Genomic DNA, 26,649 nt, shown 5'->3' on the forward strand with positions numbered 1-26,649 from the left:
ACGTTTAATATATATATATATATATATATATTAGGGGTGTAACGATTTTAAAACCGAACCGAAATATCGCGATACACCAACCACGATACGTATCGCGAAACTCTCGTGGCGTACCGCGGTACTCTCACGCCCCCTGCTGCCCATTGTTGAGGTTGACGTCACTTGTCTCTAACTAATTGAACCAATTTAAACACATCTTTAATATCATATTTGATTAAATTGTTTTAGTAATGATGAGGATTTGTTCTAAATATTATATTCTAAAGTTAGTATTTTAGTGCATGTCATGTCATGTGACTTGAGTAAGCATCACACTCGTTACTACTGGACGCAGGATGGCTGCTCCACATAGCACTGAGATTGCAGATCCCCCAGACACATTTAAGTCATCTGTGTGGAAACATTTTGGTTTTCCAGTTGAGTACAGGAATAGAATTCGTGTCGTAGACAAAGCGCACGCCTGTCTGTCTCAACTGTTTCACGAAACTTACTTATAAGGAAAAACATTTAAAAAGTGTGGTAATTTCACAATGTGAGGGTGTAAGCAACAGAACTGCCAACAAAAGTGATTTAATGTACAAAAGTAAAACCAGAATAACGGCCAAATATACAAAAAAGATAAATATTTACACTAATAAAAATAATGTAATAAAGTAAGAAAGTCAAACAAAAGTATCAAACAAAAATTAGTTAAACTCGAGCAAGGGGTTGATAGTGAAGACAATAATAAACAATTCTAACTCATGAATAACCCCTCTTACCTCGCTAAAACTGATGAAAAGAATAAAATGGTCTTCAGCGCCGAGCGCCGCATTCTTCCCTATACTGAATAAAATAAACAAAGATGACCTTCACCTCTTACCTGATGTCTTTAACAATACATTTTCTACGTGTTTGCAAAATGGAAATCATATGACATTTTCCCTATCCACCTTACACTAAGACTGAACTTGAGGAGATGCAGCTATATTGTCGGGAAGGAGCGGATAATATACAAATCAATTGAAATAAAAATGTACAAACCTCACAAAATATCTTAAAGTGGGCAAAAGTAATGCAAAATAATTTTACCCAAACGAAAGTTAAGCAAAAACAACGAAAATCATAATCATGTCAGAAAAATACACGAAAAACGAGATCAAAGGAAAAAGTGCTCTCTCTCCCGCTCTTCCTGAATTGCTTTTTACATTCCCGCGCTGCGTCGCCAAATGATGATAGATCGGTCTCCTGACCAATCAGCTGTCAAAAAGGCGGACCTACAGAAATGACAGGCAGCAGCTGTCATGAAGGCGGACCTACATAAATGACCGGCATAGAGGGAGCGGGAGAGAGAGAGAGAGAGATCGGGAGGCAAACATACAGCCGGTTACAACCCTAACATTAGTTTCAGACACAACCGCAATGCATTTTACTGGTGAATATGTCATGAAAAAACACTTTACAAACACATTATATGTATATTTTTCATTAATTTAAACGGAAACCTCTCTCTAAATGAAACCATATAATCAAAAATGAGCGTCTGTGTCAGCACAGAGATCAAGCCTCTCATCGGAGAATGTGGATATCATGGTGTTTTTGAAGAAGATCTTTCACAAGTCTACACTGCAGTTATTTATTTAATTTTAGTTTACTTAGTTAAGATGGCTGCACTAAAGAGAATAGTTTTTTTTCTGACTAGTCTATATTGGAGGTATTTATTTATTTCTAGTTGTTTACTCGGGTATCCTGACTGTACTAAAAATGCGATGACAAAGTTAATAAAGAAAAAGTTAAGATGTTCTTGTTATTAAGTGAATTGTCCCTTAGCATTGCTGTTAACATGACATCAACTTTAACCCCACAGCAAACAGAAACCGAACCGTACCGAACCGAACCGTGGCTCCAAAACCGTGAACCGAACCGAACCGTGCCTTTGGTGTATCGTTACACCCCTAATATATATATATATATATATTATATATATAATATATATATATTATATATATATTAAATCAATAATCATTATACCGTGATACCATGAAACTATTGAAAATATTTTTATCCAAGGTTATCATACCATCAGAATCTTATACCGGCCTATGTCTAATTGACATAAATATAGTTTTGTGAGGCAAAATAATAGTCCCTAGTCTATACTATCAGCTACGATCTACCACTACGATCATCTAGTAGTGTGCAAAAAATAAGTAAGATCAAAAGTCTTAATAACAAAAAAAGTAGGCGACTAGTAAGAATAGAGACTGCATAAGTAAATAAAGCACACTGGACAAGGAACAAAATAAGACATTGGGTCAACTGTATGTATATGGAGGAACATAATCCAGGAGAAACAGAACAGGTGTGTACTAATTAGCAGATAAGGAGACTAACTAGAGGCAGGAAAACTAGAGCAAAGGAAACAATGAGGGATCAAATAAAGGAATCAAGAAAAGCTAAACATAAACATAAACAGACATGCGACAAAAAGTATGGGACACAAGGACATATGCTTTGGTAGAATTCCTAATATTAAGGCCAGAATCATATTAAGCAAAATAACAATAAATAAATAAATTAAAAAAAATTTTATTCAGTTATATTAATTGGGAAATTATTAATTGTTATAAAAATAGATAAAAATAAATAAAATAGTTTATGCATATGCATTTATTTGGAGACATTATTAATTGTTCCTATACTTTAGTAAATTGTGATATGGTGTTTTTAAAATTTGACAACATATTTCTTTAGTTAAAAAAAAAAAACTTTAAAAAAATATATAAAAAAAATGCAAAACTTAAGTAACCCTAACACCTCCTGTAAATTAACACAAAATAAGAATTAAAATACAAATATAATAAAATAAATTTAGTTAATGTATAACTTTCAAAAAATGCATTTAATTGAATTAATTTCTCTTCGGAGAGCAATCAAATTTAGTGCTATTGTTCAAGGTTAATAAGAACTTGCACTGCAAAATCATCATTGCTTAAAGAAATGTTAAAATATTGAAGCATATAGGGGAAAAGGCTGTTTTTATTCACTGGGCAAATTGTGATAGCAAACATAACAAATTATGGGAGAGAGAAAAAGAGAGAGACCGTTAAACAGGTCTGGAGAAACAAGACAAGGCAAGTTGTGTATGACACACGGGGCGCTCTGCAATGTTTATGGGTTTTGGCAGCTTCATTGGCCTAGATGCTCTTAACTGATTTGGCAAGTGTTTGACAGTACACAGATCTAGTTCACTTTGCTTAAATAGGATTTGCCAATGAAAACACTTTACACATGAAAAAAAAAACAGCACAATAACATATGCATAATAACTGCGCAAATATGTCAAATAGATTAATAATTCATTAATTAATTGTCTTGTCAGCTTAGTCCCTTTATTAATCCAGGGTCACCACAGCGGAATGAACCGCCAACTTATCCAGCAGGTTTTTACGCAGCGGATGCCCTTCCAGCCGCAACCCATCTCTGGGAAACATTCACACACACACACTATGGACAATTTAGCCTACCCAATTCACCTGTACCGCATGTCTTTGGACTGTGGGAGAAACCGGAGCACCCGGAGGAAACCCACGCAAACGCAGGGAGAACATCCAAACTCCACACAGAAACGCCAACTGAGCCGAGGCTCGAACCAGCGACTTTCTTGCTGTGAGGCGACAGCACTACTTACTGCGCCACTGCCTCGCCCTAAACGAATAATAAGTTAAAATAAAAGGTGTCTGATTTGGTATTCAAAAAATATTTCAATATTTCATCAAGGATTGCACCAGTTGCTTTTAATTGTTTTTGAACAAATTGTAAATCTTTTACGAGTCTAAATAGAAATATTTTTGAAATACTGTCACTTTTCATCAATTTAGCCCTTGTATAGAAGTATTTTAATTTCAGTTACAGCTTTCCTTTTTCAGTGTCTGTTTTAGCAAGTAACTAACCATACTACAAGTATTGAGTAGTACTAATTGCCAACATATTTTGTTAGGATTCGGAATAGGCTAGAATTAGGTTTGGTTTAGGGCTATGCAGCCTTTGCACAGTCGCATACAGTTGAAGGGATACAGCTGTAGCTGGAAGTTAATGAGAATTATTTATTAAATTATATATCAATTGTAATTTATTATCATCTATCCCCTAACCCAAAACCCAACAATCAGAGTAATGTAAAAAGTAATTATACAGAGTATTAGTCATATTATTTATTAAATTACCCGTTAAACTGTATTTTATTAACATCTATCCCACCCCAACCCTCACAGTAATGTTAAAATATCAATTATTGTTATACAGTGTTACAAAAAATTATTGCCATCAGCCATCTAGATTTTACAGACGGATATACCCTAATGCACACTATTCAATTAATGTAACATGTCACAATGACATTTAAAACAAGCTCTGTGATTGGTCGGCTTGGTAGCATTGCCATGTGTGGGTGGCGCCGCGAGCCACGGAAGAGGAGCGAGCACATTGGCACGAATGTTTAAGAATTGTCGAGTCCACTTGTATAATTCAGCTTTAGGTCATAACAAGGATAGTGTTAAAAAGTAGTCCCTTAATTACTTCAAAACAACTACTTTTGAAAGGTATGAACAAATACTAGCACACTTCATTATATTACGATGAAAAGCCCACCTCAGTTCAGGGCTGGGCAATTAATCGAATAAGTAATAAGACATTCAGAACCTATAATCGATCAAAATTTTCCAGGACAATTACTTTCCTACCGACCCTTCTCTGTTAGGGCTACTTTATATTCTGCGTCGAATGCATGGATATGGTCTTCATGCGCATACTCATGTACCTTTTAAAAAAATTGTACTACACGTCGCAACAATGACGATGACTGGAATCTACACCAGAGACAACATTTTTTACATTATAATAATATTATTATTTACATTAAAATATTTGTTTACAAAAGATGTAAGAAATGCACTTTTTTTTTTTTTAGAAGAGATATGCCTCATTTTCTAATTTTAATATAAAAAATTTAACATTGTTAAGTTCGTTAGTTTGTTCTTTCGTTCAACTTTATTGTCCCTGATAGGAAATTTGTCATGAGCATCACCATATTGCTGCAGACATTTGAAAACATAAAAACAACCAATTTGCAGACATAAAAACAACCAATAAACACAATACAAAATACAGTAATTACAATAATTATAATGCTAATTAAGATAAACTCGTTTTATAAATCCACTAAAAACTGGTACAAAGTATTTCTCATTTCGGTTCAACCTACACTTAGGGACTTTTACCAGAGGGAAGCAATTCATAATGTGGAAACAAAAAATTAGTTGGATCATTCAGAATCCACCTGATTGAGGACACAATTCTAATGTAAACTTGAGGATTAAAATATTTATCAAGTCCAACTATTTTCCATCTGATCAATGTGTGTATTAATTTCAGTTGTTTAACTATGATGTTCAAATAGGCCCACACGGAATCTGCGTGCGCAGAATTCCGCAGATTTCCGCAGACTTTTTGCCCATCATTAATTCTGTTTATTTACTTGAGTAATTTTGTGTAATTCTATATTTATTAAGTATATTTTTATTAATTACAGTAATATTATTGACTAATGTAAAAATGTTCATCTGATTTATGTACAATGCAGTTCGTATAGTAATATTAGTAGATATATTATTTGAGAGACTTTGAGAAAGCTTTGTTTACCAAATAAAGTGAATCTAATTTGATTTGCATTTTAAACGTTAAATAAAAGTTAAAAATATATTATATTTGATTTAACATATTAAGGCTTTAGTTATGATACTCCCAAAATAATTTAGCAGAAATCCACAGATTTTTACCAAAAGTCTCTGCAGAAATATCAAAAAACTTCCGCAGATTCCGCCTGGCCCTATAACTAATCATAGATAGTAGATAGTGTGTGTTTCCTTCTATTATTTTAAAATCAAGTAATGCACCTCTCATTCAAAAATCTCTTACAAGTAGATAAATATTTAATATAAATACACACACACATATATAATATATATGGCTGATTCCAGCGTTATGGATGTGACATTTGCAGTAAAAATTCAAAACATAAATTCGCAGAGAGAGTATACGTTAACATTATATTGAATCATCTGTTTATATTTTCCAAAACAACTAACCACAGAGTTATGGGATCAAAAAAATTCAATCTGTGAACATTTTTATACTTTAAATGAGGAAAATAAACAAGCGTTATGGATGTGACAAAAAAAGTTGTGAGTTTACAGTATACAACATATTTCGTAGAAATTCTGTGAATTAAACTGCACAACCCAAGATAAATAATGCTCAACAAAAGGATAAGAGTTGGCTCTTTATAGAACAAAACTGATTGATTTTATTTTATTTTGACATTTTTGCATTTTTGAGGGAAAAGCTTTGTTATGGATGTGACACTTTTTCATTATGGATGTGACGGATGTGAAATTGCCATTTGTGTGACTTTGGAAAATCAAATATAATAGTTTGAAAACATTGACAGAGACATTTTTAAGTATTTTTAAAGTACTGTAAAACACTTGCCTGCGCAAAAAATGTAGAAACGGTTTCGCTATTTTGGTGAAAACATTTTTCTTTTCATGGCAAGGTTGACATTTTCATGGAATTGCTCATATATATATGTATACATACATACATACATACATACATACATGCATGCATACATGCATACATACATACATACATACATACATACATACATACATACATACATACATACATACATACATACATATATATATATACATCATACTTGGTCGATTTTAGTTTTTTGCTTTTGAACACGGCAACTCACAACATTCTACACATAGCATTAATTTACTATTTTGGCTAAAATAACTGCAAATATTCAACGCAGTCCCTACATTCTCACTAGGCTTGATAGGCTCTTTCTTTTTAGGAAGATCATTTTAGAAACGTGCTTGCATTGTCAGAGTGAAATTGCTCTTAGGTGTATTTTTTTTTTCTTCAGTGCACTGGAAAATCACTGGCTTCATGTTGTTTTGAATAAAAAGCCCACAGTGACTTGTTATCATTGCAGCTCAACCTTGATTAAACAGAATACTAAAGTAATCAAAGTGCACATAATCAGACAACAGGTCAAATATACACTCAACAACCCCAAGCACTGATTTTTTACCCTGACACACAAAAGCACACACATACACACTTCAATCAACATTTCTATAAAGCGCCGCCTCAGCTTCAATGAGCTCTTTGTTTCAGGAAGGCAGCAAATTCCTCTCATATCAGTGACAAACGTGAGAATCAGATCAGAGTCGACAACCCTGAACTCACTGAGTGTATATACAGCTATGCTAATGCCGGAGGATGTCAAGGACACTGTGCAGTGTGTGTAAATAGAAGGTCAATGGGAGAACTCAACAAGCCCAAAGACTGATCAAAGATTAGTTTTGTACATGATGTCGTTTGACGGAACAAACAGAAGATTCGTGCCAACACCTTAAAACAACACAACGAGTAAACAGAAGGTGCCTGAAACTCCATTTACAGAAATGTGTAAGTGCTTTTGTTTAAAGGGATAGTTAAGCCAAAAAATAAAATGAAAAATAGTTTCTAACTTTTGATTTTCTTTCTTGTGTTGAACAAAAAAGAAGATATGTTGAAGAAAGCTGAAAACCTGTAATCATTGATCTTCATGGGAGAAACAAATACTATGGCAAGTCAGTTGTAACAAGTTTTCAGCTTTCTTCAAGATATATTTTATTGTTTTCAAGAAAAAGGTTTGATGGTGAGTAAATAATCAGTATATCTTAATTGTAGGTGAATTAACCCTTTCAAAGCACAGTGGAACAAAAAAAACTGTTAGCATATATAATAATACAAAAATTTTAAAAATAAAACAATTAAAATAATAAAAAATGTAAGATTTTAAAATGAAGTCTCTTCTGCTCAACACAAGCACAATTATTCAATTAGACATAAAAAAATAAAAATTTTAAAAAGTAGAATGTTAATTTTTTACCCAAACTCAATACACATGCTTAACTGTTTTGGTGTCATCTTATCAACTTGGTCATTTTGATCTCCTGTTTTTTTCAATCCCTTTAAAAACATTTCCAAAAATTTTTTCTCCCAAGGTGTGTTCAACACTTCGTCTGTGTACAGGTGGAATTTTAGTTGCTTGCCACTGTTGCCTCTGGTTGGCTTGGTTGGAGCTGCTCTTCAGTGGAGCATCATTTACAGTAACATATGCATGAAACTGAATTGAATCCATTTTAATTTAAATAAAACTGTACCAGAATTACGACAGCTACCTGTCTGATTGCTGGAATTTTCCACAATCTGAAATATTATGGCTTTTTATTCACTTTTTCTTCATCTACGCTAAGCTGTACATTGTCTATCATACATTTTAAAAGCACTAGAGATATAAAACATTCCAAATATGCATGCCATACGCTACATATACTGTACACTATACAGCAGCAGAAAACAGTACTGTTCTATTTAAACCACCTATCGAAAATACGCAGGTGTTGTCATTACTGTTCTAAACTATGATCTTTTTAAATGTCTGGGTAAACACCAAAAACATTTTTCCCCTTTGAACACAATACATTTTATTTTTAAAAGACATTTAAAATATGTTGGAGCAGTAAACATATCAGCTAAGTAGAATAAACTTTTTTATTCGATAACAAAAGATGCGCATAAACTACGATGGAAACACTTTTACCGAACAAATTCCAATATCCACATTAAAAAAGGATGTGATTCATGTGATTTTGTTATAAAAGATCATGTGATGATGAAAATGTGCACGATTGGAAAAACCAGCAGGCTGAGCATGTTGTAAACCATCTGAAATGTTGTTTTGGTCATTCTAAAATACCTTACAGTTTAAGTATTAGTGTTATTGTATTATTAATGTCTTCATTAGTTTCAAAAACACAGATTTCCTTACAATTTAAAATGGCATCTTTGGATATATTTTCTGCTGAAAATAAAGTGTGTATATATATATATATATATATATATATATATATATATATATATATATATATATATATATATATATATATATATATATGAATGGTAAAGCAGAAAATGGTGGTATTAAAACCTTGACTTTTCCAAATCGCGGAATACCTTGAAAACAGTTATCGTTTCATGCCTAATCAGCAGGGCCAGACGGAATCTGCGGACGTTTTTTGCTATTTCTGCTGAGAATTTTGGTAAAAATCTGTGGATTTCTGCTAAATTATTTTGGGAGCATCATAACTAAAACCTTAATATGTGAAATAAAAAGTAATACCTTTTATTTAATGTTTAAATTGCAAATCCAAAGATTCACTTTATTTGGTAAACAAAGCAAGTTTCTCATATATCTACTAAAAGACAGAAAATACTACTTTACAAACTGCATTGTACATAAATCAGATGAACATTTTCATATTAGTCAATAATAATATTGTAATTAATTAAAAAACTGAATAAATTTAGATTAACACACATTTACTCAAGTACATAAACAGAATAATTGATGGGCTAAAAATCTGCAGAATTCTGCCGAAAATCTGCGGAATTCTGCACGCGCAGATTCCGTATGGGCCTACTAATCAGTACACATCTGTACAAAACCAATTCAACAAAATCCATTCTAAAACCAATGCATCAGGATCAACCAATTTAGACATAAATAGCTTAAAGAATGAGTCCCGCAGCTTCCATTTGTTTATATTCTCTTATAGCACAAAGTAAAAGGAAGGGCAAGGCTGCATGTTGCCCACAAAACTGCAACTTACACTTCTGGAAAACAATGTCAACAACAAAGCACTCGAGCCAGCTTCAATCAACAGACAGCACAAACAGGTTTTCTCCTTTACTTTATAGCTACACCAAACAAATAATTGTACACCATTAAAGCGAGCAATACGGTAACATAATGTATCCGACAAAGGATGACCACGTTCTCAAATAAAGCCGCAGGATCTAGTCCGAAAGGAAGTGTGCTTGACAGAAATACGAGAATGTCTGATTGCACAATCGCCACATTCCATCAGCACACATTCACCTGTCCATGCCTGTTTTAAACTCCTTCTTTTATGAGAATGAAAATTGTACACCTGCTATCATTCAGACAAGTACAGTTGGCATCAGTGCAACAACTTCCAATCACCTCCTGAATAAAAAGTAAAACCTGTCTGCCATGGCTTAGAAACATAAAAACTTTCTGAAATTAAAACTAACTCACCTGTAATATAGGCAAGGTTTGGGTTTAAAGTCTGAGTACTTGCTCCCTGTCCCATAATCTTGCCCCGCGTCCCGTGTGCCCCGTCCTCTGCCTGTCCCGGGGCCCGCGGCAGGGAGGGCAAAACACAAATCCACTATTTTCAGCGAGCAGGTACTCTCGCTCTGTAATCCTAGATGGTGGAGCTCGCGTTCACCCGTTCGTCCCTCCTTCTTACTTCACAACTTGTGTTTTGGTGGCTCAGCCGGTCTCAGTCAACAACTCGTGGAAGGTTCCTCCCTCTCCGCAGCCCTGACTTCATAAATAACATACGCTGACTGTCTGAAGCATGTCAGCTGGCTGGAATGCCAGTCCTTCCCTATGGTGGTGTTTTTTTTTCCCTGAGCTGAAGTTTAACTCTGATGAGGTGGGAGCTGGTCTCTAAGGTCTTGACCTCTGTTGCTACACACCGTCATTTCCCAAAATGGATTAGATGGTGCCGTGTAACCCAAGAGAGGCTGCAACCTGAGTAGAGGCGAGGAGGAGTCCTTGACTGGCAGGAAGTGACATCACAGAGGTCTCGAATTGCAGGGGTAGAGAGTGATATTGAGGCGGCGGCACAGGCTGATTATTTACGTGTGGGAGTGAAATGAAGACCGTTGACGATATTAATATAGATGCTAAACACCCAGGCGTAACCAAAATGGGAGGAAGGATTCCAGGCAATTATGATGATGAGAGCTTAGATTAAGCAATGATGTGCTGCAGTGTGGTCATTATAGCTTTTCTTAGCTTTCATTGCTTAGTAATGTCCAATGAGATTAAGCAACCTTACACTTACAGTGACTTCAGTGATTTTAAAGGGATGGTCCAGAGTGTATTTTTTTTGTTTATAAGACGCAAAGCAATCTGTTCTCATGCTTCATTTGCAAAAAAAAAAAAAAGCACTTTATTTTTTCATATATCTTGCTTTAATTATATACTTCTACTCAGCCAACATGAAAATGACTGTCATATTTCCTAGTTGCCCCGAAAACAAGCTCTCAAGAGGCTCTGATTGGTCAGCTAACATAATGTACTGTGATTCACGGATCGGCTCTACATCACCAGCATGTGCTGTGCCTCTGCTGTGTATAGAGTCAGTCAAAGTAGCTGTTAGCCATGTCAGTGTGAGCCTGAATTAGACATAAAATGAAGAGGACACAGCTGAACCTCAAGCATGCTCTCTAAAATAAAATCAGACAAGTGTCTTTCATGTATATTCAGGATATAAGCATGTGTAAGTAACATGAAATGTTCCCATGTATTTTGCGTGTTCATTATTTGAGATGTAGAACGCATAGAGAGGCACTGCAGCGCTGCTGAAGACTGTGGCTGTTTACAGCGATTTGATAGATAAATATGAATTTCTAGCTAAATAGTTAACAGTGCCAAACAGCATTTCCTATGGTTTACATTCTTGCTACAACATACCGTTAACGCTAGACAATATGCATGTAATGGATCAATTGTAACAAATTCTTTTAATCATGTTATTTTATATTCGCGATGTGTGTTTATACCTGTTTGGTAGAGGTGTGAACCTATACTGGTCTTACGGTTCAGTTACAATTTTCATGCCATCGATTTGGTTCAATTTGATATCTCGGTGCATCACGGTGCATTGACGATGCTTTTCATACACAGTGTTATATTTTGGGGGGAGGCTATAACAAACTGTCTGTATAAACACAGACACACAGCACCACACTGTCTCTCATTCACACACATACACAAACATAGACAGCGCCAAACAAACAAACACACACACACACACACACACACACACACACACACACACACACACTCACACACACACACACACACACACAAGCCCTCGCAATATGCCTTAAGCCGGGAGAGCACGCGTTGAGCGGAGCAAAAAAAAAAAAAACACAAAAAAAAAAAGCACTTTTCCGACGGTCCCTTAGGTCGTTCAGCACAAGCTCTCCCGGCTAAACGGATATTGCAAGGGCTTAAAAGGAGCAGTGGTCATAATGTCGAGCGAAAAAAAAAGAAAAAGACAGTTGTAAAACAGAATCAGCTTTGTCTTTTTATAAGTAACACACTTTAGACCTTTTTAGGGTAAGAGGTTTTTGAGTTATTGCCGTCTATAACTGAATGTGTCAGGAATATTGAAAACAAAACCAACTTAACCGCGCTCTTTTCTGGTGCCCCACTGCATTTGCCTATACTGCGTATGCCACGGGCCGGCCCTGAGTTGGCTCCTGGAGTGTTGTAAATACTCGCGCTCACCTCCCTCGCGACAGAGCGCATATGAGATAAATGACGTCAGTACATAATAACCGGTTATGATTACTACTGAACCGATACCGAATTGTCCGCATCTGCATCACGGTGCACCGAAGAAACTATTAATTTTGAAACCCCTACTGGTCAATGCTTGTTTAGTAATGTTTTATTATTTGCTTTATATTGTTTTAGCATGGCTGTTGATGCTCATTGTAAGGCGACCTTGGGTGTCTAGAAAGGCACCATTTACAAGTAAAATGGATAATTATTATTATTATTATTATTATTATTTTTACTAATAAACCTTCAGTACATATCAAACGATATGAAGAAGACAAAGCAATACTGACACATGGAAAAACTTATCTCAGATTCCACAAAATAATGATGCAGAAACTCTGTTTAACATTAAAAATCAATGTCTAGCAGCAAATCAGCACATTAAGAAATTTCTGAAGAACCACATGGCTCTGCTAATACAAGAAAAAAAAATTAACACTGTAATTATTTTCTACAATATTACTGTCATGGTGTATTTTTAACAGCAGCCTTGGTGAGCAGTAAAGGCTTCTTTCAACATCTTATCGACCTTAAAAATAGCGTACAAGGAGATCGGATGAACAATAGGTAAATCAAAAATAACTCGATGTCAAGCAGTTGCATTAGGACTGAACATCATGTAAATGCTTCTGGAGAAGGGAGTTCTCAACACAGGACATGATGTGGCTGATGTTATCGTTACGTGTAGGAGTCCGGGATCAGACAGATGGAGAACTGAGACAGAGGAGGACAGAAAAGCAAAGCTGGCTGTGTTTAGTGCCAGTCTGAGCCAGGGGGTTCTTTCCTTTTTTTTAACGTTCTCTCTTACTCTGTCTCACAGACACACACACAGACACACACAGACACACACAGACACACACAGACACACACAGACACACACAGACACACACACTTGCTTGGATAAACTCAGTTGAGCTGTCAAGAGACAAAAGCCAGACAAGCATAGAATGAACCAAGATAGATAAAAACTGCTTCAGTAAATGGAATACAACACATAATATTGGACATTAAATGCTCTTAGTTTATATAAACCACTTTCAAGTATCAATTAAAAGATTTTCCAAATATCTTATAACTAATAATGGCAAAAATAAGAGGTCTGCACTTCAGATAGCAGGCTGCTTTATTCTGCCAGAAGTGTGTGTTAACAGCAACTTCAGACCGAGGTCAAATGCTAAACATTCTCACAACCTTCAAGAAAAAGGCTTTTTTTTTTTTTTTTTTTACAGTTTTACAGGCCAGTCTAGTATTTATACTCTTATCAGGAATGTGTATTTATAATGAAGATAAAAAAGATCAAATAATATAAATAATAATAAAACTACACCCTTTTTTCTGACGTTTAAGCAAAAACTTATGGACTTAAGTTGGCACAGCCATCTATAAAGACCATCTATCCCAGCAATCTATAAAGACATGGGTTTGATTTATTAAAAAATTAATCAAATAGGGCCTTCACAAATTACTGTTTCAGCATCAATATAAAGAAAAAAAAACATGATAGGAAATCATGTTTTTAAGGTTTTTGCGTTCTCTCGCAAAGTTGTTTTGCATTCTCGCAATACTGTTTTTCCACAAGCACTTCCTGTTCACTTCATTCCTGTCAACCCTCCCGTTTTTGCCAAAATTCTCCTGTATTTTACCATTCTATCTAACTATCATCCTATCATTAAGTATTTTCCCATATTTCTGATATATTTTTAATCTTTAAAGCACGCTGAAATAATATAAAAATGTCTGCATTCACTTTCTTTACATTAAAGCTGTGCGTCAATCGTCGCCTTTAATATTCAACCTCTGAATCAGTGAATGCATGCATAAGTGCTGATTGACTGACACGCTCCATACAATAAACTGATCCCAGATCAGCTTCTGTATATAATATAATTTAAATGAGGCTAATGTGACTGTTCTGGAATATCTACATTAACAAATATGGGATCTAAGAAGTTCTGAGTCATAGAGAGAAACTTAACAGAATTTCCTTTCCTATAAAAAAGATGACGACTTACAACACAAAAGACATGTGTTCTTTTCTACCATTTTAAGTGATGTAAACAAAAACAATGGTATCAGCGTATTTCCTATTTTATATTTCTTAATTCTATAGCTTAAAAAGAGCCACATATTGATAAATAATGTTATGATAGCTGTTTTAACATTAAGTTATGATCCAATAGCCTCGTTACAGTTATGAAATAGTTTATTAACAAGCAAGAAATGTTCAGAGGCCAATTACATAACCACATTGAAATGGTCTATAAAATATTAGTGTTAAGAGAAAGTCTAACTGTAAAGCAGATATAAACTAAGTCTGAGAGAACACAGGTCTTTATATGATATTCTGCCAGCAGCAGAAAACTAATGATTTACATGAGCGCCACCTAAAGGATATAATGTGTTATTGAAATTATTGAAGTCAAAAGTACAAATCTGCCTTAAATCATTATAATGTTTTATTGATTGATTAAAATCATTGTGGAAAGAACATCAATAAAAATAAATCAATGAAATGCCTTTTATTTGTAATAAATAATTTACAGTATTATTTGAAACAGGAATTATTGTACGCTAAACAGGAATTATTGTACGCTAAAATAACATACAAGAATATACTCCATAATAAAAGTCTAAAACCCCTAATCTAAATGTTTTTGAATCAAGAGAAATTGAAAACACAGTCAAAATCAATAACTCTCAATCAATAACTCTGCGTCTTTCTTTCTGTCTGTGTGTTTGTGTATTATACAGACCATTTTTTATTTATAAATGTTTTTTGTTTTTTTTATCTGCAACTAATAATAATAAAGTTTTTATATACAGATAAAAGACAAGACTTAATTTTGTATCTAAAGAACAAGTGCCAAAGCAGTTTAGATTGGGGCCAATTCAGTAGATAATACATTTTGCATGCTGTAATATGTAAACTTTCAGTTTCTAAAAAACAACTGACAGTACATATTCGAATTTCTTAAATTGATTGTTTCAAATAACCTCTTATTATAACCTACTTATAGCAATTTACACACCATATTAAGTAATTGCTATAGCAAGGACACAAGTTATCTGCTTAAAATTGAACATAGCCATCAAAAAAAAAAAAAAAAAAAAAATAGGAATATTTAAACAAGCCAACAGAAATTGTTTGGCTACATCTAATTAGTATCAATTGGATACACAGGGGTAGTTTAAATCATTGCTAACCAGATTGAAAGGAAATGTAGTCAATCTGAATAAAAAGTGAAACTAACAATTTTTGCGCATGCACAGTGGCGTAAATGTAACACAGAAAATAAAGATGCTGTAGGTGTTGGTGATTGTAAAAGTGCCAGTAATTACTGTTTTTCTTTTCTTTTCCATACAGAAGCAGGGCAAAGGGCTGAACATCTGTTTCATTTGCACTGTGAGCTGAATGATGTTCAACTTCAAAGAAATCCCAAATATGAGCTCCCCGCCCAATCATAGAGGAGCAGAGGTGGGACAAATACCACAAAGACTGACTGTCACTATACCTCATGCTCAGCAAATGATAAATAGGGGATTGTTTTATATTTAGGTATATTTATATTTAACGTTTAGGTATTAAAAAAAAAAACATCTCTAACAAAACACACTTGCTAAAATACAAACAATTACTGTAAGTGTTCATGCTAAATTGAGTTTAATTTTTTAATTATTAAAATTTATTGCTTACAATCCTACAAAATTTTGTTTAAATGCTACTTGTGGCAAAGTATAAAAGATGAAAATTAATTGTATTTAAATTTAAACTGTACATTTATTCAATATATTTTAAAAGACTGTCCTTAGTGCTTAAAAAAATGTTATATTACTAAAAATAAAGATGTATTAATCCTATTTTTGATTAAAAAAATCTCTTTACATTTTCCCTCATATACACAGATTACCGAAAAAAAATGTTTCTGAATGTAATTATTATTATTATTAGTAGTAGTAGTAGTAGTAGTAGTAGTAGTAGTAGTAGTAGTAGTAGTAGTAGTACTATTATTATTAATAATATTGTCATTCATAATAACAACAACAACAACAACAAAAACAACAACAATAATAATAATAATAATAAATTAAATACACACATAAATAAACAAACAAATAAACAGAAAACTAAAATGAATATGTGAAAAATCCATCAAGCTACAGTCTTATCTACATAGCTACATTTGGCTATAGTGTCAGGAATAATACAATGACCTTTAGATCCTGATAAAGTGTCAGTGACGTGGTTTCATGCAGTGTGTTCCAGTTATTCACCCAAGATACAGTCGAGTGTATTAAACAAACACAACTACCAGTATGCGACTGTCCCAGCATTAGACACAACACCGCATCTCTGTTCTTTCTCTTTATCTACTCTCTCTCTTTCTTGCCCTCTCAACCCAACACGAGGACAAGTGTCACAGGAAGAAAACACTGAGGTGAGTAAATCCAATCAAGGAAATCTCTTGGACTTTTTCCAGATCACAGCAAAATCCCATGTAAATAAAGAGCAATTCCAGTTCCTGGCACAGTCCCTGGCTTCCACGACTTTCACGACAATGATACTATATTGTTATGCATGTACAGTGCTCACCATAATTGAGTTCATCCCATTTTGAAAATAAATATTTTATCCATTTCTCAGTAAATATAGACAATGTATTTTGGTGCATTTAAACAAAACAGATTTATTAAACAGATTGATTTAGTCAAATAATATTTTAGTCACCAAATATATTTAGAAATTGAAAGATAATGCAATTCAATTCAAGCAAAATATTGCAAAAAAAAAATAAAAAATACAACTTACAAAATTTCTACTAAATTTTTCACTTGTTTTGCTTCCCTTGATTTTTCCTCTTTGTTAAATTTGTATATATTATTTTTCTATAAGATATAAATTTGGCTGTACTAGTTTTAGGACCGTTGTCGTAATTATTTTGTTAGATAAATTCCAGATTTGGCTTCAGTACTGACTAATCTAATGTAAATGCACAAATATAACATTGTATAGCTACCTATTAAAAATATGAATTTAAAAGATAGATTTGTGAGGGGTGTACTTATATTTGCTGAGCACTGTGTGTACGTACCTGTATGCATGTAAGCATTTATTTATTAATTAATTAATTAATTAATTTATTTATTTATTTAATTACTAATTTATCTAAGTTAGAACAAGACAGCAGATTATAAGACAGGAATACCATGGCATTTTTTTTCAGGCAAATTTTTAAATTAAAAGTTAAAGTCAAGTATAAATAATATATATTTATAAAAAAAAAGAGAGCATAAATAGTAATATGAAAGCATTAATAACATGCTGACAACAAACATTTAACATTGAGCAATTTGAAAGCATGTGAACAGCCTTAATAGCATGGGTGTAGGATGAGAGTAGTTATGAACCATTACCAATTAAAGGTTTGGTTTAGTTAAGGTTTGTTGAAGGAAGTATAACGCTCATGACATGACCAATATATTTATTTGTACAAAAATTATAATTGTCTTTATTATCAACATTAAAAAACACTGTGCTTTTTGACTATTTATTTATTTATTTCTAGAAAAAAGCATTATTTTTATTTATTTCTAAAAAAAGCATTATTTAAACAAAAAATATTATTATTAGTGTTATTAAGATTTTCTTCTTTATTTTTTTTTTTATTGAAATCTTTACTAAATATGAAGGCCTTCACTTATATTTTATTATAAACTCAGGTTAGATTGACTTAATGCATCCCTTATGAATATGAATGTTTAATGTTGAATCTTAATGTTTAAAAAGATGTAAACAAGAATTTCATTAATGCGTAATAATTACATACATAAAAAAATAATATTATCAATTTAAAATAATAACCTAATATCTCAAGGACAACCAGCCACTACCAACAAACCATAATGACTGCTTGTATTTTCAAATGCACTATACTTGTCACAGAGTAAAGCTCTTGACCTTCAACTGTAGACAACAAATAATTAACTCTACTTTTCAACTTCTCAAAGGTATCAAACTGAAAGTATTTCCTACCTGATGAGACGGACTCCTCTTCAATAGAGTTACTCTGTTTTTCCATAAACGACAATTCCTCACAGAAAAGCACAGCTACAGTGTGGCTAGTGAAACGCTCTGAGTTTCACCTGTGGGTGTGTCGAGCAACTAAAGCGTGATCGGATATCTAAATCCAGAGCCAACACACCTATGAGTCACATGACCAACAATCTATAACATTCTTTATGACCTCACCAGTACATAACACATGAACGCTGATATCACCATTTACTTCCAGTCAAGAGCAAACCAGAACAGTGTTGACAAAGTGTTCTGACACTTTAAAATAATCATCTGAAGAGGACATTTATTAAAGTAATAGAGATGATTAAAAGGGATAATTTACCCAAAATTCAGTTTAATTATTATTTACACTTAATCCCCGAATTTTTCAAAGGGGAGCATTGCATGTGTTAGAGAGAAAAGCTAAGTTCATTCAAACCTATTTTAGATACTTTCTTGTTGAAAACAAATTAAAATATTTTAAGTAATGCTGATAGCCAGAACTCATTAATGCCCAGAGTATTTAGTATAAATATCCAAAGTGCTTTTTTTCCTACTATGGAAGTTGATTGGTGCCCGCAACCAGCATTCTTCAAAATATCATCGATTGTGTTTCACAGAAGAACAAATAAAATTTTTTAAAACCACAGAGAGAATAGATCATGAGGTTATTTTCATTTTGGGGTGACCTACCCCTTTAACAATCATCAATAACAAAAAAAACCTAAACAAAAGCATTGTTAGACCTACCTGAAAAACTGATTTCAGCTGTTTAGTTATTAGGGGTGTCACGATTTCGATTTTTAATCGAAATCGATCGAAATTTATGCTCAATTTCGATTATCGAATCAAAAAATAGAATTGTCGATGCTGCCACACCCCCATGTCACGTCAGCTTGGCTTGCCAAGCGGGAAAAAACAGGCTTGTTGAAGTGCCTGTTAAACTGCAGATGCAGGAGACCCGTCAACAGAACTTAAACCCTCTCCTCTTTCAATGAAGTCGCAGGTGTGTAAGCATTTTGGATTTCCAGTGAGTTATGTTGACAACGTTCGTGTTGTCAACATAGTTTTGCAAGCTCTGCTATGTACGCATTACGTACGGTTCGTCCGATAGACAACACCGGCATCGCAATTCTCCGCCCGCCGTCTTTGTTTTTAAATGGCATTTTAGAACGACAACGATTTGACATCCACAATGGCGTGTAGCATTTCTGAGCAGCCCTCCTACCTCTCTACCTCTAAAAATGCACATCACGTGACCACACAGACACAGACGCATACACAGCCATGCGCTCGAGAGAGTAGGTCCAGGCAGTCAGAGGACTGCTTCAATCTTTCACTCACTTGTACTTAGTCATTTTAGCGAACACCTCAGATACTGTTGGCTGGTTCCTGTTGGTTGTGCGTCTTTTTTTCCGACGCCATTATAACGACACAGATCACTGCCTATTCACGAGTCTTGCAGAAAAAGTGATTGACAGGTGGTAATTATGTGTGTATCTTGCCTTTATTCATTTACTGTATGATTTGTTTATGGGTAAAACAAAGACCATGCAGGTCAGGTAGTTTAAACGGTAGGCTACAAATAATTAATTGGTCATTAATTAATTAATTATTCATAATCGAAAATCGAATCGAATCGTGACTTTAGAATTGAAAATGTAATCGAATCGAGGATTTGGAGGATCATGACACCCTTATTAGTTATTTTGTAATAATTTTGTAAAATAAATAAATGAATACATACATAATGTATTAAGGTTTTAAGTTGTATTTTGCCTAATGGTTTATTACTATTTGTTCACTTTTACTATAATGTTTTACTTTATACGAGTTAGATTGTTAATTCTCTAACACTAGAATTCAGAACTGCAAAATTTATTAGAACATTATATGACATGATTTAAAAAGATTTATAAAATAGAACAAAAAATGTGTCAGCTGCAGTCCTGAAACTTGATTGATTGATTGATTGATTGATTGATTGATTGATTGATTGATTGATTGATTGATTGATTGATTGATTGATTGGATTCATTCATTCATTTACCTCGGTTTTCCATTCCCAAGTCAAGAACGAAGCAGCAGGGAGAAGTTCCTGTGGAAATAAGAAACAGATTATTTGATTATTAACAAAAACTACATAAAATGTCACCAAAATGAAAACGATTAATATGTTTGCTTGTACTTTTTTTTCCCTCAAAGGGCTTTTTTACAAACATATTTAAATGTTGCATTTCAAAGCACAACAAAAGCAGTGCATTACTTAAGTAGGCTTCTGCTAAATTCAAACACATTCATATTATATTTTGAACAGCATAACAATTAGGAATGCAACCAATATAGATTTTGGTTGTACGATTACAGTCAAAAGAATAATCATGGTTTCACAGTTATCACGATTATTATGCATTTATTAAATTCAAAACACCACTTTTTTAGAAAATCACAAGAAAACTGCTTGTATTTTTAAGTGTTATTTATTGCTGCTCAGTAACTAAATACAGCACAAAATATTAATAAAAAACAAACAAAAAAAGTAAATTTTTATCTTTGGACTTAAAATAAATAAAGTGTTTGATTTTAACATGAGTGATAATTTTAACATTAAAACTAAATGACAGAACAATAAATAAATGAAAATAATATTTGTCTAATGTTAATTTAAGCTTTCTATTAGATAAGAATTTAAATGAACTGTTGATGCGAGCGGAGCCATCTCCTCTATCTTGTGTCTAGTTATGACCTCTCCCAAAAACCTCTGACTTCCGCAAATTCATACCGGCTTCGTGATCCCCCAAAATGAATTCAAATACCTAAAAATCATAGCAATGAGAGTGAATGAGCAAGTGAACAGATCACGAGAGGCGCAGTGATGGTCTAAACATTACATTTGATAGGTTAAATGTATAGAGCAGTAAAGATATCGCGAGTGCAAATCCCCACTCTCTCTCTCTCTCTCTCTCTCTCTCTCTCTCTCTCTCTCATTGAGGAATCTGCTGTCAATAGTTGGAGACGGGCAAAATATTGGAATGGTCCTGCATGTATTTAGGCTTTTTTTTTTACATATAACAACTGAAAGTTCTGTGTTTTTGACAATATTACAAATTCACTAAAAGCTGGCTGGAATTATAAGATAAAACTTTTTTTAATATAAATATTTTAATAATATAACTTCATGTAACACACTCATTGCTATAAGTAGTTCATAAGCCTATTTTCTTTTAGTAAACAAGTATTAGATTTATAGATGTGCATTTTATCTCATTTTCATCATTTGCAATGTTTCCAAATTGCATCGTTTGTCATTTTTTTGTGGCGCTTCATTCTGCTTTGGTGACCCCTGATAAATAAGGCACTAAGCTGAAGTAAAATGAATAGATTAATTATTTTCTGTAAACTGCTTCTGTCCATGACATGTTCAAGTCTAATTTTTTATAAGAGACATGTTTAATAAATGTCTCAATAAATGGGCCAGACATTTCTGACTTTCCATACCAAGAGGAATGAAAAGTGGAAAAGTCCTTCCAGAAGCCCATAAAGATACATTCCAGTGACAAAAGATGAATAAGAAAAGATATACGTAAAATAAATGTTAATTTATCATTTACACACGGTTGTACAGTTCAAATAGTTGTTCAGTTATTTACTGCTGTCATTTAAAGACCATGACATGGCGTTTCATTGATCAAATTGTGATCTTTATTTTAAGCAAAAAAAAAATAATTGTGATTCCTATTTTAGCCAGAATCACGCAGCCCAATAGCCTTCTCTGAAAACAAACAACAAAAGCAGAAGGCAAAGCCCTGGAGGTTTTTTTTTTTTGTGAGGACCTGATGACAACATTAATGTACACATTACATGGCAATATACCAAATAAATAAATAAGACATTAAACATTTAAATGATTTGTTTTTTGTTTGAGTAAGTAAATAGGCAGTGAAGAGTGATATGAATGATGAAGACAGATGTGATGATGTGTTGCCTGTAAATACAGTAAGTGAAATCTAATTAAATTTAAACAACATACTCTTTCATGATGTATTGATGCCAACGCATGGAGGAAAAAAACAAACTGGAAACAAACTGTCCTGACACCTACTATGGATTAAAAATAAGATGTTGTGAGGAACACTAAATCACAGATAAGTCATTAAAACCATTTATATAACGATGATTAACATACCACTTCCTTAGGGTCAAAACTATATAGCAATTATTAGCAGAAAGAAAGAAAGAAAGAAAGAAAGAAAGAAAGAAAGAAAGAAAGAAAGAAAGAAAGAAAGAAAGAAAGAAAGAAAGAAAGAAAGAAAGAAAGAAAGAAAGAAAGAAAGAAAGAAAGAAAGAAAGAAAGAAAGAAAGAAAGAAAGAAAGAAAAATGTTTGTTTTTTAATTGGTCATTTTGTTGTTTATTACTAGTTATCTGAAACAGCTTGTATTGTGTAATATGTCATGTAAATAACTCGGATGACATGACTGCATACTCAGCACTACACAAAATACCTTTAACAAACTAAGCGAGTTACATAATTGTGGAGTTTTTCAAAGAATGGCTGCTTCCTTAACCGCCTTCATACAATACTCATACAATTAGTAATATACAATACTTCCTCATTTAATCCGTACAGTAGTGCATGTACATGTATGAGCAGTTGTTGGTTGAATTCAGATTTGTTTATATTTATAATTCAATTACCCATTGAATTGTGTGTTATTAACATCTACACCTACCCCAACCCTAAACCCAATAATTACAGTGGCATGGGTGTTACCATAGTGGGTGTTACAATGACCACTATATATTGGATCTGATCCAGTACGTCATTGTCATAGAATCAGAAGGTTCATACTGACCATATTTGGAAGTGTCGTGAATATGAATGAGCTGTGCACTGACTTGCAAGCTTCTCTCTCTCACTCTCTCTTTCTCTTTCACTTTCACTCTCTTTATTTCTCTATTTCTCTATTTCTCTCTCTCTCTCTCTCTCTCTCTCTCTCTCTCTAATATAAACTTATAAACTTGTCATTGTTGTCTCACAAGGAAACGTTGTGGCTTATTAAAGGCAGTCTCAAATGTGAATATTAAAACTCCCAGCATAATCTGTGAATCACGCAACAGTCTGCTTGTTCTGATGGGCCTATTTCCCAGGGTTTTACACATGCAGAACCTACATGACAACAGAGAAATAGGACTGGGCGGGCGATATGACTCTAATTATTATTACCACGGAAACATTATGTCCAGTATTATAGAATAAAACCAAAGATTAAAACCTGTTCAGGTGCAAACATCCACCGCTGTCAGCAAAAGGTTCATAAAGCTTTTTAGCTTTTGTGTGGATAATGTTGGCATCCAGTGTAATGTTCTTTTGCCTGCAGTCACTGATCCACAAAACTAAAGCAGACTCCATCCTTAAGGGGGTCACACACCGTATGCGCCCTGCAAATGACAGCTGGAAGTAACACACCGGACGCGCTCATTCGCATGTTACTTAATATAAAATTATTGAGATGGCACTTTGTGGCGCGGCAGAAACATGAACCGTGTTCTGAGTCGCTGGTGTGCGTATCGTAGAAACCTGTGTTTACAATTCTACAATGCATGTCGCGGCACATCTAGTGTGCGACCTCCTTTACGATAGTCTTGCTGTGGACAGTTACAAACTGAGACTACTTTTTGCAGTCTTCTTGGAACTCACACTGCTAGCGTTTGAAGATTTACGTTAATTTGGCAAGCTGAACGCATTCTGTACTGTACAGGAGACACGGAGATTGTTAACAGTGGTCTACAGCCAAACATGAAGCAGAACAAATTGTCAAATTGTCACAAAAAAATCTATAAAACTGCAAGGATACGAAAGGTGAATCGCGTAAAAGTGAAGTACCACAAAATGTAAATTAGTGGGTGTTGCCAACTCGCATGAAGCATGTGTAAGGCTGAGAAAGATACTCCAGTCCATGGGAGACAGTTAGAGGTCTCAAAATAATTGTTTCTTTGATGCACTGTAATGCAGATGATTCAGATCAGTAATATCATAACTGGTTATCCTAAAATTATTTACCTCATATGTGCTAAGTCACGGTACCTTGCTAGGGTGAGGGAGGTAAGTGCGAGTAATTAAAACTACATAAAAAGCAGACAACTGTGCACAATTCACTACTTGTGAGTTTGCTGGGAAAATCTTTCATTGACACTGAAGTTTTGTTAGATACAAAAAGAGTGTTTTCTTTAAGCAGGTAAAATTAAGGTACAGTTCACATATAAAAATAAATAAATAAATAAATAAATAATGTACAGTTCATAGATCTGACAGCTTTTATTAAAAGACAATAAATTCAGACAATATTCTTGTGCTGTCCAAGTCAAAAATAAAATTGTGTATGGAAAGCATTGTCAATTGGTGATACGGCAAAAATACAATCTCTGTAATTATTTTCCATATTGGACGATAACGATATATATTTCAATATGAGTTGTTAATGCTTCCAGATTTAAAACAGAACCCCAACAATGACTAGCGCACAAAAATGAGAGACTCCATTAAATGGCATAACATATTTTCGACCAATACATTTTTGATGGCCGAAAATTCAGTACACCTCTAATATTAACAAACTTTTAGTTTCCCCATTGTAGTACATTTATACTGTGTGATTGGCTCTTAGATCAATATAGAGAAAAAAAAAAAAGTCCAGAGCTATGATTGTTATTGAGGAAAATTTTATTACAATTCGATTTAATATTGTTTATCAGCCCAGCCCTAATGTCAATGCACTATGATATTGAATTTAACCAAATCATTGACATGATCGTAACTGAACTGTGAGACCAGTGTAGGTTCACATTCACATTCCTAGAAGCAGTGTTGCCAATTGCTTTATATTTTTTTAACAAGAAGTCATCACTTAATATCAATATTTATTAGAGGTGTAACGATACACTCACATCATGATACAATGTGTATTACGATATGATGTTCACAATACAACATGTATCACTATTTTAAACAAAATATGTAAATGAAACTGAAATGCAAATACAACAAAATATTTGAAAAGTGTTAATTTTCATTGCACCTCTTTTGTCCATTTAAACAGACCCTTCTTCAAGAAAAAAAATAATAATAATAAGCCTGTCTTTGGAAAATAAAACAATTTTAAAACTTTTCAAATATTATTGAAACGAAAGAGACTAAATTTAGGGGCAAGTTAATGAAATAACTGTGCAAACAAAAAATATATATTAATGATTAAAAGTTAAGAAAATGAAAAATATATATAAAAAATACATTATAATGTGTGTTCAATCAGTCAAATATGATGCTTTGTGATATACAGTGCATCCGGGAAGTATTCGTAGTGCTTCACTTTTTAAACTTTTTTTTATGTTACAGCCCTATTTTAAAATAGATTAAATTCATATTTTAATTTCAAAATTCTACACATAATACCCCATAATGACAATGTGAAAAAAGCTTTTTCGAAATTGGTATTAAAAGTATTAAAAATAAAAACCTGAAAAATCGCATGTATTCCCACCCTTTGCTAAATACTTTGTTGATGCACCTTTGACAGCAAATACAGGCTCAAGTCTTTTTAAATATGATGCCACAAGCATGGCACATCAGTCTTTGGGAATTTTTGCCCGTTCCTCTTTTCTTTACCTAGTTGTTGTGAAGCTGGAAGATGAACCGTTTTCATTCCGAATGTCTCTGTACATTGCTGCATTCATCTTTCCCTTCTGAAAAGTCTTGCAAATTCTGCTGCTGATATACATTTCCACAGCATGATGCTGCTACCACCATGCTTAACTGTAGGGTATTGAGTGGTGCCAGGTTTTGTCCAAATGTAATGCCGGGCATTCACTCCAAAGAGTTCAACTTTAGTGCCATCAGACCAGAGAATTTAGATTCTTATGATCTGAAAGTCCTTCAGATGCCTTTTGGCAAATTCCAGGCGGTGAGTGGCTTTCTTCTGGCCACTCTACCTAACAGGCCTGATTGGTGGATTGCTGCACCAATGGTTGTCCTTCTGTAAGGTTCTC

General features: G+C 33.7%; 1 protein-coding gene across 25 annotated transcripts in view; it reads right to left on the reverse strand.

Annotated features, from left to right (window-relative positions):
* phactr4a (phosphatase and actin regulator 4a) overlaps positions 1–26,649 on the reverse strand; it is an 87,380-nt gene that overhangs the window by 40,048 nt on the left and 20,683 nt on the right. For 11 of the 25 annotated variants that reach the window (XR_012394692.1, XR_012394686.1, XR_012394693.1 and 8 more), the window contains exon 2: positions 20,656–20,703. Coding sequence is in view for 16 of the 25 variants with exons in the window: in XM_073931027.1 (XP_073787128.1) it covers positions 20,656–20,668 (13 nt within the window). In the remaining 9 variants the exon portion in view is untranslated. Of the gene's footprint in view, positions 1–10,222; positions 10,628–18,581; positions 18,720–20,655; positions 20,704–26,649 lie in introns of those variants that run through there. The other 14 variants (XR_012394690.1, XR_012394685.1, XR_012394687.1 and 11 more) reach the window with 4 other exon arrangements.

Source organism: Danio rerio, chromosome 19, assembly GCF_049306965.1.
Source record: "Danio rerio strain Tuebingen ecotype United States chromosome 19, GRCz12tu, whole genome shotgun sequence".
NCBI lineage: Eukaryota > Metazoa > Chordata > Actinopteri > Cypriniformes > Danionidae > Danio > Danio rerio.